The sequence below is a fragment of the Mustela nivalis genome (assembly GCF_964662115.1).
Source record: "Mustela nivalis genome assembly, chromosome: 6".
Taxonomy (NCBI): Eukaryota; Metazoa; Chordata; class Mammalia; order Carnivora; family Mustelidae; genus Mustela; species Mustela nivalis.
The window spans coordinates 48,783,572-48,797,071 of NC_139025.1; the positions used below are offsets into that span (position 1 = coordinate 48,783,572).

Below are 13,500 nucleotides of genomic sequence, written 5' to 3' on the forward strand. Positions count from 1 at the left end.
TTTAATTATGTCTATAGTAATTACTGAATGCACACTAAAATTTGAGAATCATAATTCTAGATGCCCATAAGTCACCCATTAATAATTTTCTCTAAATTTTTGGCTGCTCCAAACGTTGATAGCACCTCTCTATGGTTTCAAATAGTCACTTTTATCTTCTCTTTGAACATCAGATGATTTGCTCACCGGTTGCTTCTTATTTTTTCCACAAGTCCTCAAATAATCTTATCTCAGAATTTTCTCAAAATAGAGAAATTACTCCAAAAACTAGAAATAATAGAATTCAGCAGTAAATGATGCCGTTCTCTGGTAATTTTTGCACTTATCTTGATCTACCTCTTCCCTTAGGGATTTTCTAACATTTTCTTTCTGATGTCCACTTTCCTTGACAGAGGAAGCAATGTCTGAGTTGTTCGATAGGCAGAGGGACCCCTATAGCTTAAATCAGTGTTCTGCTCTATCTTATTGGTCCAGTGCCCCAAGGTGGGGGTTTTGCTATAAATACTTCAAATTTTGTTTTGAAGAAACATCCGAGTGTTGTCCCTTTCAATGTGGAGTTTTACTCGGGTGCTTTGATGCAATATACTTAAGCAATCTTTCGGGAATGGCTTCAGAGCCAACGTAATAATCTTCGTATTTTTTAGGCACAGCGGGACCTCTCATATTTGCGCTTTGGACCACAGACTACTTGGCTCCCACTCTTTTCTGACTCTCCAAATGGTTTATTTTACATTTTGAGCTATTCTGCATGGTTTATTGTGTCCTACGATGCAGTAATGAATGCTGTGTGCCCTTTGTCCCATAGCAGCCCCCCCCCCCCCCCCCCCCGCTAGCACCTGTACAATTCCCTCTTCCGAAATGGCAAGCGCGTCCGTTCAAGGTAGAGTCGCCTTCTGCTGGTGGGAATTCTGACGACAGCCGCCGGCGGACTGGAGAATCCTCCCAAGCCCAGGATCCTCGCCGGACGCGGTGGCGCGCGCCTGTAGTCCCAGCTACTCGGGAGGCTGAGGCAGGAGAATCGCTTGAGCCCAGGAGTTCTGGGCTGTAGTGCGCTATGCCGATCGGGTGTCCGCACTAAGTTCGGCATCAATATGGTGACCTCCCGGGAGCGGGGGACCACCAGGTTGCCTAAGGAGGGGTGAACCGGCCCAGGTCGGAAACGGAGCAGGTCAAAACTCCCGTGCTGATCAGTAGTGGGATCGCGCCTGTGAATAGCCACTGCACTCCAGCCTGGGCAACATAGCGAGACCCCGTCTCTTTTGAGTTCTCACCTTAAAATATCCTTTTTTCTCATGTATCTACCGAGCACAGCGAACAGTGGTTTCTTAAATTTTCTTACGTTTTCCTACTACCCTGTGAATCCCCTATAGCGGGGTGATCTCTTATTCTGTCTTACTTTTTTTTATTATCTAGCGAAATACCTGAATACTCAGGTTGCCTAGCGTGTATGGAGTTAGTATTGCATACCAGATACTAGGAGGAGGCAAGGGGATGCCAAGACCTAGGTTAAATGAGAACCCCACAATTCATCTCAAAATACTCCAGAGAGCAGAGCCCATCAAAACAGGAACTCCTTTTTGAACGTTGCTTCACCTTTATCATTGAGGGTAATTGTAAGGCAAATGAAACAGTTCCGCTTCGTTACATTTCAAAATTCTACTGGTCCAAGTAACCGAATGGAAAGGGGCTGTGGCTCCGACATACCGAACCCTACTGCCCATTTAGGGGAAATCTTCCCAGTACGCTCTCATAAATATCTGCCACCAGCAGGGGTCACTAGGGAGACTCGCTTGAGTCCCGAGACAGAAGGGAGAAAGATAGCCGGACTAGTCCGTCAGCTTTCTAGGAAGAAGTGCAGTTTCAAGAGAATAGTTTGGATTTATTTCGAATTGTTTCGGTATAACAAAAAGCCAGCTGACGGCGATTCGATAACCCAAATCTTCGGAGGAGTGACGCAAACACCTTCGCTTCAAGGAATTGTGGGTCTTCTGCGCGGCCGTAGATTTCGGCCAAGTGCGCCTGCGCACAAGAGTAGCGGCGTTGAGTCAGGCAGTCAGTGGAGAAAACTGCGGTAGCGACCCTCAGACCTCGCCATGAAGACTCGCTTTAGCACCATAGACCTCCGCGCGGTACTCGCGGAGCTGAATGCCAGGTACTGGGCGATAGGTGACCATGCTAGTGCGAGGAATGCAGAAGGCAAAGGCCAGTGCTCCAACGTGGAAGAAAGACCAGTCTGATGTTTCCCCTTAATCCTTTAGTGCTGACTTCTGCGGACTTGGCTAGGCCTGGGTGGGCGAGCGCGTGACATCTTTCCCGTGGCCTTCAGGGCACCGGGGGCACCTCAGCATCCGCATGCCCCACACCCCACTCTCACGGGTTGCTTGTCTCACCAGGTCTTGTGTCAGGCTTTGGCGGGGCCCTCGCCGAGCTCTCGCCTTGTTGGCCTCAGTTGCCCCGGTCTGGCAGCAAACATTAAGTAAAACGAGAGTCACCGGGTGAAAGCCAGAATGCCCCAGGAGTCTTTTGCCCCAGGGGTTTCCAGAATGGAGGCCTGATGAGATGCTCCTCCTTACTCCTAAGAGAGGGAATGTCGGCGTCCTAGCTGCAAGTAACAGATTCTAGTCTGGTTTCTATTCAGCTGTGTGAGTTTTGTCATTTTTTCCAGGGTTTCATTTACCCTTTTTTTTTTTTCTTTTGTAATAAAGTGGATTAGATTGTACTATATTTCCTTTAAAATATTGGGTCATTTCAAGGACGCAGGGCATTGCCTGGTTTTCTTGGGGCTGGCATACCACTTTTGTTCATAAAAAGTTACGGTTAAGTTTTGGGCCGAATGCCTGGGACTTTTAGACTCTGCTCCATGGTTGACTCCATATCCTTAGAGTTGAAGATCCCCTCTTTCCAAGGCTCTGCTTCTGCCTGCCCCTTTAATTTCTGTGAAGTTCTATATTTCAAATGTTGTTACATGTTTCTTTCTCTTTGCAGCTTAATAGGAATGAGAGTAAACAATGTTTATGATGTGGATAATAAGACCTATCTTATTCGTCTTCAAAAGTAAGAGCATTTTACAGGCTTGTTTTATCTTTGGTAATTAAATATGAGATTATTAACTTTTTTAACTTGCATTTTTAGTCTTTTTTACTGAGTTAATATTGACAAATGCCCTAAAGAAAAATTTAACTTTTTTTTTCTACAGACCAGACTTCAAAGCTACACTTTTACTTGAATCTGGCATACGAATTCACACAACAGAATTTGAGTGGCCTAAGAATATGATGCCATCTAGTTTTGCCATGAAGGTAAACTTTACGTTATACTTGAAGCTAAATTATAAGGCCCTGAGATTGGTCACTAACGATTTAAGTTTTAAAACGTTTGACTTTCCTTTACTATTGTGAATAAAGTAGAGATAAAGTAGAATAGTTGATAGATACTGGGATAAACAAAGTAGCTATTTATTGACTTTTTCCTGTTACTCTTCCCACGCATTCTGGTCCAAATCTTTCTGTTCCCACAGTCACTATTCTAATTTGAGCTTTCATAACATTCCTTTAAAGTCCCTTAATTACAGTCTACTTCTTGCTATGAAAACAGTTGTGTCAGACCAGTGTTAACTTTTCTAAAGCCTCCTTTTCATCAGTTTTTCACCTTTATGTGATTCCCTAATTTATGAACTTATATCCTATCTATATCCTGTAATTCTTGTCTTTCTATGATACGCCTTACCTCCCCTTTCCTAGTTTTCTGTGGCTCACTTTTGAGCTACCAATCTGTATTTTGTTGGAATACTCAATGACATTAGTATGTTACCAATCATATCTTTTTACTTTTCACTTTTCTCTTTGCTTTTGTTTTTTATTAAAATTGAGATTCTGCATTTGTGGACGAGTTATCTATCCATTTGTTGACATAACTGAAAGATTATGTGGTACAGAGGAGGAACATTAGAATCAAATATACCTAACTTAGAGTTAATGATTTTGCCGCTAAATAATTTTATAACCCAGAAAAGGTACTTAACCTCTTGAAACTTAGTTTCTTTAAATGTAAAATGTGGATAATACCTCCCTCATGGGATTATTGGTGAGGATTAATTGAAGTAACATGTAAAGCACCTAACACAATGCCTGACACATATTAGGGCTCCATATGTATTAATTTCCTTCTTCCTCTCCTCCTCACTTTCCTTCAGAAATTTATTTGTTTTGGCATTGTGTTATTTCATTAGAGGCTTTACAGAGAAGAATCTTATCCCCAGCAACTTAGAATCTGTTTTGGATTACAAGTTAGGTAAGTGTTTCCCAAATCACAAGGCCTGTCACAAAATTATCAAAACTTAAAAGTTTAATATACTTAATAGTAACCCTAAATGGTTTTTTGGGAATTATCCCTAATGATGGCACTTGGTATTTGTATAGCACTTTTCAAAGTAAATGAATAATGTATATTTTAAGTTGTTTAATATATCAGTAGATATGAAGAACAGTTATTTTAGTTTTACAGATGATGTAACAGATGATAAGATTATATGATACTGGAATTGTGGGAAAATCCCCAAATTAGGCTATACCAATAGGAAGCCAAATACCCTAAAAAGAGTTAGAATTTTATGAGTTAGGTGGAGGAGACAGTGTTAAGCACGTTACAAATAATTTAACTAATGCTACTGTTGTATGGCATAGACATGCTCAGTTTGTGGTAAATCACAGTGATTGTTCCTCATTCTCATATTTGGGGATCCCAGTTAATGCTTTGTGGCACCGACAGTTGTTTTCATCAAGCTGCTAATAGGGAAATAAAATAAGCATTACATATGTACCATATGCCCATCTATACTCATGATAAATAATCTTCCCTTTTCTCCATTACATGATGTGGATTTCTGTTCCTTTCAAGAATGCCTTTTATCTCCATTTTGACTTTATTTTTCTTGAATAAAAACACTACTGGGGGACTCTGGAAGGATTGTGATTTTCCCCTGGGGATTTAAAAATAGCCCTATATGTAGGTCACTGTTTAAATCAAAATCATTGTAGACCACTTGTAAGTCAGAACTATTGAATATAGATAGGAAGGCGAGATTGTTAGAAGTTTGAAAAGTCTTATTACATCTGCCTGAATATATTAGTACATAAAATGAGAATTTTAGTCAATTTGAGCTATCAGGTCTGGGGAAGAAGTCTTGGTTATCAAAGAGTTGGCATTCTGAAATTGATTATATATTTCTTTCTTTTGATTTTTTTTTTTTAAGGTGACTTTATATTAACATCTCTGTAAAATTTGTCTTGAATTTAAGTCTTGAAAGCATTCTATCTTACTGGTCTTGACTAAGGGGTCTTTCTAATTCAAGAATTAGAAACAATTGGAAAATTTTGGGGGGCACTACAGAGTAGTCTTATTTCTGGTCTGTATTATACTTAAACATTTGTACTAAAGGATGGTACATAAAATCTAAAGCAATAGGTGCTTACCAGGTAATTTGTGTTTGGGTTTAAAAATGTTAATTTTATTTTAATTGCTAATAAGAAAAGAACATCATGATTTAGGGATAGGAAGAATGGGATTTGATAAGGAATGGGAGTTAATACATTTGGATTTGAGCTAAATTGATCAAAACCTTTGGAGACGGTACCAGAAAAAAATCTGTCTGGGTTGGATTAATAGATTTTTGGGAATAGACGGTAATTGGTTGTATGCAGAGGACTAACTTATAGAATACCAATAAGCTCATGGTTCAGAATTTGTATTTGAAGTAGAAGATTAATGGAAACCACTAATTAATTTTGAACACAAAGGAAATTGGGGATACTTAAAAGATGGGACTAGAAAGAGGCTTAAAAGGTTATAGTTTTGAGTGAGGATATCAGGGTAAGAAAAAGGGATTTAACAGTGGTATAAACAAAATAAATTTCTCTGTAGGTCTGTCATTGTCTTCTTAAAAATATAAAATACTGTTTCAGAGTTAGTAGGGTCGTCTGAAATAAAGTGTTTTCCTTAGATTATCATCTGCAACTTTTGTTTACTACTTTTTAAATGTTATTACTGACGGTAATGAAAAGAGGAAACTTACTTACAAACCAGTATCAAACGATTAGAAATTGACTTCTGTTTAAATGACTTTTCTTCTGTTTTTCACTAGTGTCGAAAACATTTGAAGAGTCGGCGTTTGGTCAGTGCAAAACAACTTGGTGTGGATAGAATTGTAGACTTTCAATTTGGAAGTGATGAAGCTGCTTATCACTTAATCATTGAGCTCTATGATAGGGTAAGTTAAATTGGGGGAATGATAGCAAGGATACTTGATCATTATATTGTTACTTATTTGTGCAATGCTGTTGTACTGTAAGACATAGTCAGGGAATCTTCTGCCCCTTCCCTTACAGGCAACTGCAACTGCAGCCCATCTGAAGTTGATTTTTGTATGTGGTCTCAGGTAGTGGTCAATTAAAATTTGTATGATACCATCTTTTAAAAATTTTTTAAAAAACTTCTTTGTTTGGAAATGACTGTAGATTCACAGGAAGTTGCAAAGATATGTCAGTGTCCCTCAGTTGCTACATTTTACATAATTAGAATACAGTATCAAAATCAGGACTAGTGTGCATCTAGTTCTGTGTAATTTACCACCTTTGTAGATCCATGTAACCACCACTGTAGTCAAGATACAGAATTTTTCATTACCACAGAGATCTTGGTGATACCACTTTATGGTAATATCCACCCACCCTACTTCCTCCCACCATCCCTACTTCCTGACAACTACCAATCTGTTCTGTCTCTATAATTTTGTCATTATATTGGGCCTTCGACAACGAGGTCAGTTTCAGAACCTTGCTTGAGAGGACATACCAGATACTCTTAAACAGGAGTTGTTAAACTGCCTGTGTCTCCTTTTTATAAAGCTCGTGAGCTTAAGAATGGCTTTTATGTTTTAAAAGGGCTCTTAAAAAAAAAGAAAAGAAGATGCAATTGAGACCATATGTAGCCACAAATGCTAAAATGTTTACTATTTTGCCTTTTACAGAGTTAGCTTTTTTGGTATCTTGACCCCCTGCTCTTATAAAATATATTGACTCACATCATCCAAGCCAGTATTGCTTAGACAAATGCCAAAATATATTAGGGAACCAAATTAGAATTTGTGAGACTTAATTTAATCTAGAAGCAGATGCTTTTATGAAAATAGAGTGCCAACCTGTGATCTAGGATGATCAGAATTAATCACACAGGACTAAATAAGTTGGAGAGAACCTAATTGTGGTTAATTTTTTTTTTCCAGAATGTTGTTAGTGTTATTTTTGTGATGACTGTCTTACTGTAGTATATGATAAAGCCCTATGTCTTTCTCTTGATCTTTAGTAGTTCATACTTCTACAAATTGAAGTGATCTATTCCTTATATGGTAATTTGCTCTCATTGGGGTTATATTTTATATGGAATAGTAGTGTCCACAAAGCTCTCCTGAGAAACTGGTTTTGTACCTTTTCGGTGGCACGTAAGGTCTTAGCTTATTTATTGTGAGGAAGATCACATCCGTGTAGGTTTGAGTAACTTTAAAGAGAAATTTACCTATGTTTATAGGTATATCACAGACATAGTGAGTAGTGGAGGTTTTTTTGTTTCTTTGTTTTTCTGTTTTGGTTTGGTTTCATAAGCTTTGAGTTATAACCAAGTACTAACTTTTAAATCTCTGGGATAACAAACTTTTGAAAATAAAATCCCAAATTTTTTATCAATTCTCCAGGCAGCAATAATTATTATGGCTTTAGTGACTGCTGCTTACCTTGTGGCTCTAGATTTGCTGACTGTAAGGAGATTTGTATATGTTAATTAACATTTCTTGCTGTACCTATATAAATAAATCAGGCCAAGATGCAATGAGAGTAGCTTATGTGTGTGTTTATTTGTCATCAGTAATTTTGGATGTTATGATCATGAGAGGGGACTGTAAAAAAAAAAAAAAAGTATCCATTTGTCTCTTTGAAAAGAGACAAAAAGGACAAAATGTAATTTTAGTGTCCTACTGAGTGCTGTCTAGTAGGCATTCCTGGGCATTATCTTTTTCCTTAAGGATGTGTAGCTTTAATTTGGTATTTACTATTGGTTAGGTTTTTTTTTTTTTAAATGATTCTATAAAGGTAGATTTTAACTTGTAGAAAACTCATAGCAGTACAAATATTTCTTGCATCATAGCAATGAAAATAATTGCATCCAGTAGAGATTCAAATTGTATCTGTCCAGAGAAAAGATATCCCCAAAGGTTGGTCTATCTTACTGCCTTGAATTGGCAATCTTATACAATCATTCTCTTAGTTACTCTAAATATTTCACTTATTTCATTTCTCTTACAACCAGTTTTACCATCTAGTTGGTTCAATTGTTAATTAAATACTCTTTTTGCAGTTATAAAAATAGTTCATTGTCTATCTGTCTAATAGTTCATTGTCTGTCATCATTGTTCCTAATGAAATCAGTGTCAGTTCTTTTGAAGGTAACCTAGGCTTTTTACCTGGTGCTTTAAAATTTTTTCTCTTCGTGTTCAGTTTTCAGTTTTGCTGTAGTGTGCCTAGTTGAGTTTTTATTTGAAATTATCTTTTGGGGATTCATAGCACTTCTAGAAATGAGTTGATGTTTTTCATCAGTTTTGGGAAATTCAGCCATATTTTCTTTGACCTGTTTTTTTCCATCACTAATTTTATTGCTATTGGACAAGAATCATTTAGAATTGCTTTGTGTGTCTGTTTTTAGTTTCTGTTGTTTCTTTTTATTTTAATTACATTGTGTTGTCTCCTCACATGTCTGGTTATTGTATTGTGTTGCAAGCATTGAGTAGGAGAAACAATAGTTACATTGTGAGATCTGGAATGATGTTCTCTTCCTCTAAAGAAGATAATTGCTTTTTACAAGTAGCTAAAGACACAAATAATACCAGATTACCTCACTCCAGTTAAGAATTGAATTGATTAGAAGCTGGGCCTGGAGAAGCTGGTATATTTCCGATTCATCTCTTCCCCTGAGACCTGAGATGCAGCCTTTATGACTCACTATTCAGAGTTAGATTTACAGGGTATCTCTCCCTCCCCAACTCATCTTTCACCTGGACTCTGAACTCCAGTTTTTATTCCCCTTAGTTGTCCTGTAATTTTTTTCAGAATTTATGCTCAGCTTCTCAGCCTATCAGCGACTTCTTAACAGTTAGACAAATGATCCTAGGGGAAAATTTGCCCCAAGAGTGGGACTTAACCTTTCTCAGTTTCCTTCCCCTAGGATTTGGTCCTGTAAATGTATACTGTCTTGGTTGCATTTTTTATTTCTTCTTCTTTTTTTAAAAGATTTTATTTATTTATTTGACAGAGAGAGACATAGCGAGAGAGGGAACACAAGCAGAAGGAGTGAGAGAGGGAAAGGCAGGCTTTCTGTGGAGATGGGAGCCCGATGCGGGGGCTCGATTCCAGGACCCTGGGATCATGCCCTGAGCTGAAGGCAGCCGCTTAGCGACTGAGCCACCCAGGAACCCCTCATTTTTTATTTTTTAAAACACAGGCTTTGTGTACTTTGTCCAGCTTTTCTATTTCTCAGTAGAACAGTGGTTGGAATTAACCTAGTCTACCATTTAAATTAAACATGTTCTTACAAGTAGGATATGAAAACATTTTCCAGAATATAGAGAAGTACATAGAATTAAAGTGGAGGGTCTTATCATTCCTAGCCCAGACCATTTCCTCATCCCAGGGTAACCACTGTTGTGTTTGGTCTCCTATATATGATCTCTTTCCCTCTCCCCACCACCACAAAAAATTTTTTTTTTCATTTGGTGGGGGAAAATCTCTAGAATGTAACTAATGGCAGGCATGCTTCGGCTTCGGTCTCTCTAGGTGACCAGTCATATACCAGGTATGGGTCTTTGCAGGTTTTTTTTTTTCTTTTTCAGTTTGTTTGTTTGTTTGTTTGTTTAAGATTTATTTATTTGAGAGAGAGAGAATGAACATGTGGGCAGGAGTTGAGGTGATGGTGGGGTGGGACAAGGGAGACAGAATCCCAAGCAGACCCCCTGCTGAGCAGAGCCAGACACAGGGCTGATCTCATGACCCTGAGATCAAGACCTGAGCTGGAGTCAAGAGTCAGACACTTAACTGACTGAGCCACCCAGGCGCCCCTTTTCTTTTTCAATTTAATTTAGACCTTAATGATGCATAAAAATTCTTTCTATACAATAACTTTGTGTAATCTTTACTGTAATTTTAAAAAGTCTAAACAAGCTTTTTATTTTGTAATAATTTTAGATTTATAGAAAAGTTGAAAAGGTAATACAGAAAGTTATCATATGCCCTTCATGCAGTTTTTCTTAACATTAACATCTTACGTAATCATAGTCCATGTGTCAAAACCAAGAAATTAACATTGATGCATTACTGTTAATTAAACTGTATATTCTTTTCAGATTTTACCAGTTTTTCTAGTACATGTCTTTTTTTTTATTCTGGGACTCAATCCCGAATACCCCATTGCATTTAGGGCCTTTATATTTTGAAGGGTTTGAGTGATTGGCATGCATACTGCTAGGTTTCTGAGGCCCAGTTATTTATGAGTTGGAAATAGAAAATAAGGATTTTGTACATGGGAGTATGTGCTTGGGAATTTTCAGTAGTCACTGTGGTATCTAAGAGAGGTAGGTTGGTTGGTGGTTACAGTAAATCTTGAAGATTGCTCTTTCCTCAAACCAAGGTTTGATCTCCCAACCTTCATGTCTGGAGTTTTGATGCATGGTTTATCTAGAGTTGATCAGACCTTGGGTAAAGAGGTGATTACTACTCAGATTCATTTAAGAAAGTCAGCTTATTAATTTATAACAAAGTTTCAGTAAGAAAGACTCTGGAGAAAGTAAGTTAAGATCAGAAAGTAGTTTATCAGAGTCAAGCACAGCATTTCCCAAAGTATGTTTCTTAGATACCATCTTCCATAGCTAATAAGTGTACCTAGAAATATGGATCCCCTAGCCATTAAAATTTGAGGACCTTTGATAATAAAGTAAGATAAAATTTTTTTAACTCTAGGACTTACCAGTGCCTTTAATATAATAATGTGATGTGTATATCCCCTAGAGAAGGATTTGTTAACTTAGAATTTCCAACTAATTTGATCACAGAATTTTTTTAGAGGTGGGGGAACCATCTTACAGAAGAGTTTTGGGAAACCTTGATTTAAGGAAAAAAACACTTCCAGGGAAGTAACTGCCTTGGGATCTGTCAGATGGTCTTGATAACTGCACATTTTGATTCAACAAACATTTATTAAGTACCTTCTCTGTGGCAGGCTTTATGGCCGGGCTGGTTTTTCAAGTTGTATATTTCTGAACCAGACACTGTATGGCCATTTTCCAAGCTCCCAACTTTTCCTTCTTCAGTTAACTTTTATGTTAAGTTAAATGCATGAATGCTTTGAAGTCAGAACTTTCAGGAGTAGGTATTACTCTTTCAACACCTAGTAACTTCTGGGTAATCAAGGTTAATGGTGGTCCCATCTGTTGACGCCACTAATCTTGCAGCCTGTCTTCCCCAACATGAGACTCGGGCTATTCTTACTATCTTCTCTGACCAACTTCAAATTAGTTGCTAAAGCATTTGTGATTCCCTACATGGATGCTTCTTTGTATTTTTTTTTTTTTTAAGATTTTATTTATTTATTTGACAGAGGCACAGGGAAAAAGGGAACAGAAGCAGAGGAAGTGGGAGAAGCTGAGCAGGGAGCCTGATGCGAGGCTTGATCCCAGGACTCTGGGATCATGACCTGAGCTGAAGGCAGACACTTAATGACTGAGACACCCAGGCGCCCCAGGTATTTTAACTCTATGACAACCCGTGTCTTTGCTGCCTGTAATAAATTTAGAAGGCTGTATTCTTTGGGCAGTTTTATTTTCATTAAGTTTCTCCCTTCTTCGCCTGGGTGGCTGAGTTGGTTAAGCACTTGAGTCTTGGTTTAGGCTGGGGTCATGTTTTTGAGGTTGTGGGATTGAGCTCCGTGTCTGGCTCTGTGCTTTGTGCAGAGTCCGCTTCAGATTCTCTCTACCTATCCCTCACCTGCACTCTCTCTCTCAAATAAATAAAATCTTTAAAAAAAAAAAAAAAGGTTTTTTTTGTTTTGTTTTTTTTAAACTGAGCCTTAACTTCTTTAAAAAACTGAGCCACTGGGTGGCTCAGTGGGTTAATAAACCTCTGCCTTCAGCTCAGGTCATGATCCCAGGGTCCTGGGATTGAGCCCCACATTGGGCTTTCTGCTCAGCGGGGAGCCTGCTTCCCCCTTCTCTCTGCCTTCCTCTCTGCTACTTGTCATCTCTGTCTGTGAGATAAATAAAATCTTCAAAAAAAAAAGTTTCCCCATTTTTTTATTGAAAAGATTATGTAACAATATTAAATTTTAAAAAGTCTTTTTAATCTTTTAATATTTTCATTTTCCCATGTATTTGCTTTACACTTCCTAGGATACAGAGGTTTTTTTGTTTTTTTGTCTTGTTATTTTTTACTTAATCTAGATTATAAACATTCCCCTACTTTTTCAAGACAAAGTTTTCATAAGTTAACAGCTTTTAAATAGTTTGTTATGTTGATATATCATAATTCAGCAATTTCCCTAATTTTTACCTTTAGGCCATTGCTAGTTTTTTCCGTTGTAAATAAACTTCAATAAATATCTTTAATCATGTAGCTTTTGGTTTTATTGAGTTATTATTACATTAGGCTACATTATAAGTGTGGAATTACTTGGATAAAGGGTATAACTATCTTTAGTCATTTTGCCACATAACTATTGCTATCAAAAGAAAAATATCTCTTCACTTAGCTCTGAAATACCTGTTCTGAATTGTTCTGAGTAAGATACGGTATTTGTAGACCTGCCTCACAAGGGCAGCAGTTAGTTCAACTGGTGGTCATCGAGGTGTTAATCAACCACAGGTTTCCCCTACTGTCCAAAAGTAGAGACATTCTTGTGAAACCTTTTCTAAGCTGAAATAGTGTAAAGCAAAGACACAGTTGCCGTCAATTTACATGGAAAAATTTTTGAGCATTCCCAGACCCAAAAAATAACTTCTCTTAGGCTTTTCTTTTTTTCTTAAGACAATTTCTAAAATTATTTTTATTAACATATAATGTATTATATGTTAATAAAAATAATGTAATGTAATGTAATGTATTCAGGTCTGTGCATTGTCAGTCTTACACATTTCACAGCACTCACCATAGCACGTTCCCTCCCTAATGTCCATAACGCAGCCACCCTATTCCCCCACCCCCCAGCAATCCTCAGTTTGTTTTATGAGATTAAGAGTCTCCTATGGTTTGTTAAGAAAATTTTTTTAAATGATTTTATTTATTTATTTGAGAGAGAAGTAGCGAGAGAGAGCATGAGCTGGGAGGGAGGGAGAAACAGGCTCCCTGATGTGGGGCTCAATCCCAGGACCCTGCGATCATGATCTGAGCCGAAGGCAGACACTTAACTGACTGA

At 37.8% G+C, this 13,500-nt stretch overlaps 1 protein-coding gene across 1 annotated transcript in view; it reads left to right on the forward strand.

The window, feature by feature from the left end:
- The first annotated feature begins 1,778 nt into the window (after nt 1-1,778).
- NEMF (nuclear export mediator factor) overlaps nt 1,779-13,500 on the forward strand; it is a 58,999-nt gene continuing 47,277 nt past the window's right edge. Inside the window, exons 1-4 of the mRNA XM_082735207.1 lie at nt 1,779-2,152; nt 2,986-3,054; nt 3,197-3,299; nt 6,140-6,265. Of these exons, the coding sequence (XP_082591333.1) occupies nt 2,094-2,152; nt 2,986-3,054; nt 3,197-3,299; nt 6,140-6,265 (357 nt within the window). The 5' untranslated portion in view covers nt 1,779-2,093. The remainder of the gene's footprint in view (nt 2,153-2,985; nt 3,055-3,196; nt 3,300-6,139; nt 6,266-13,500) is intronic.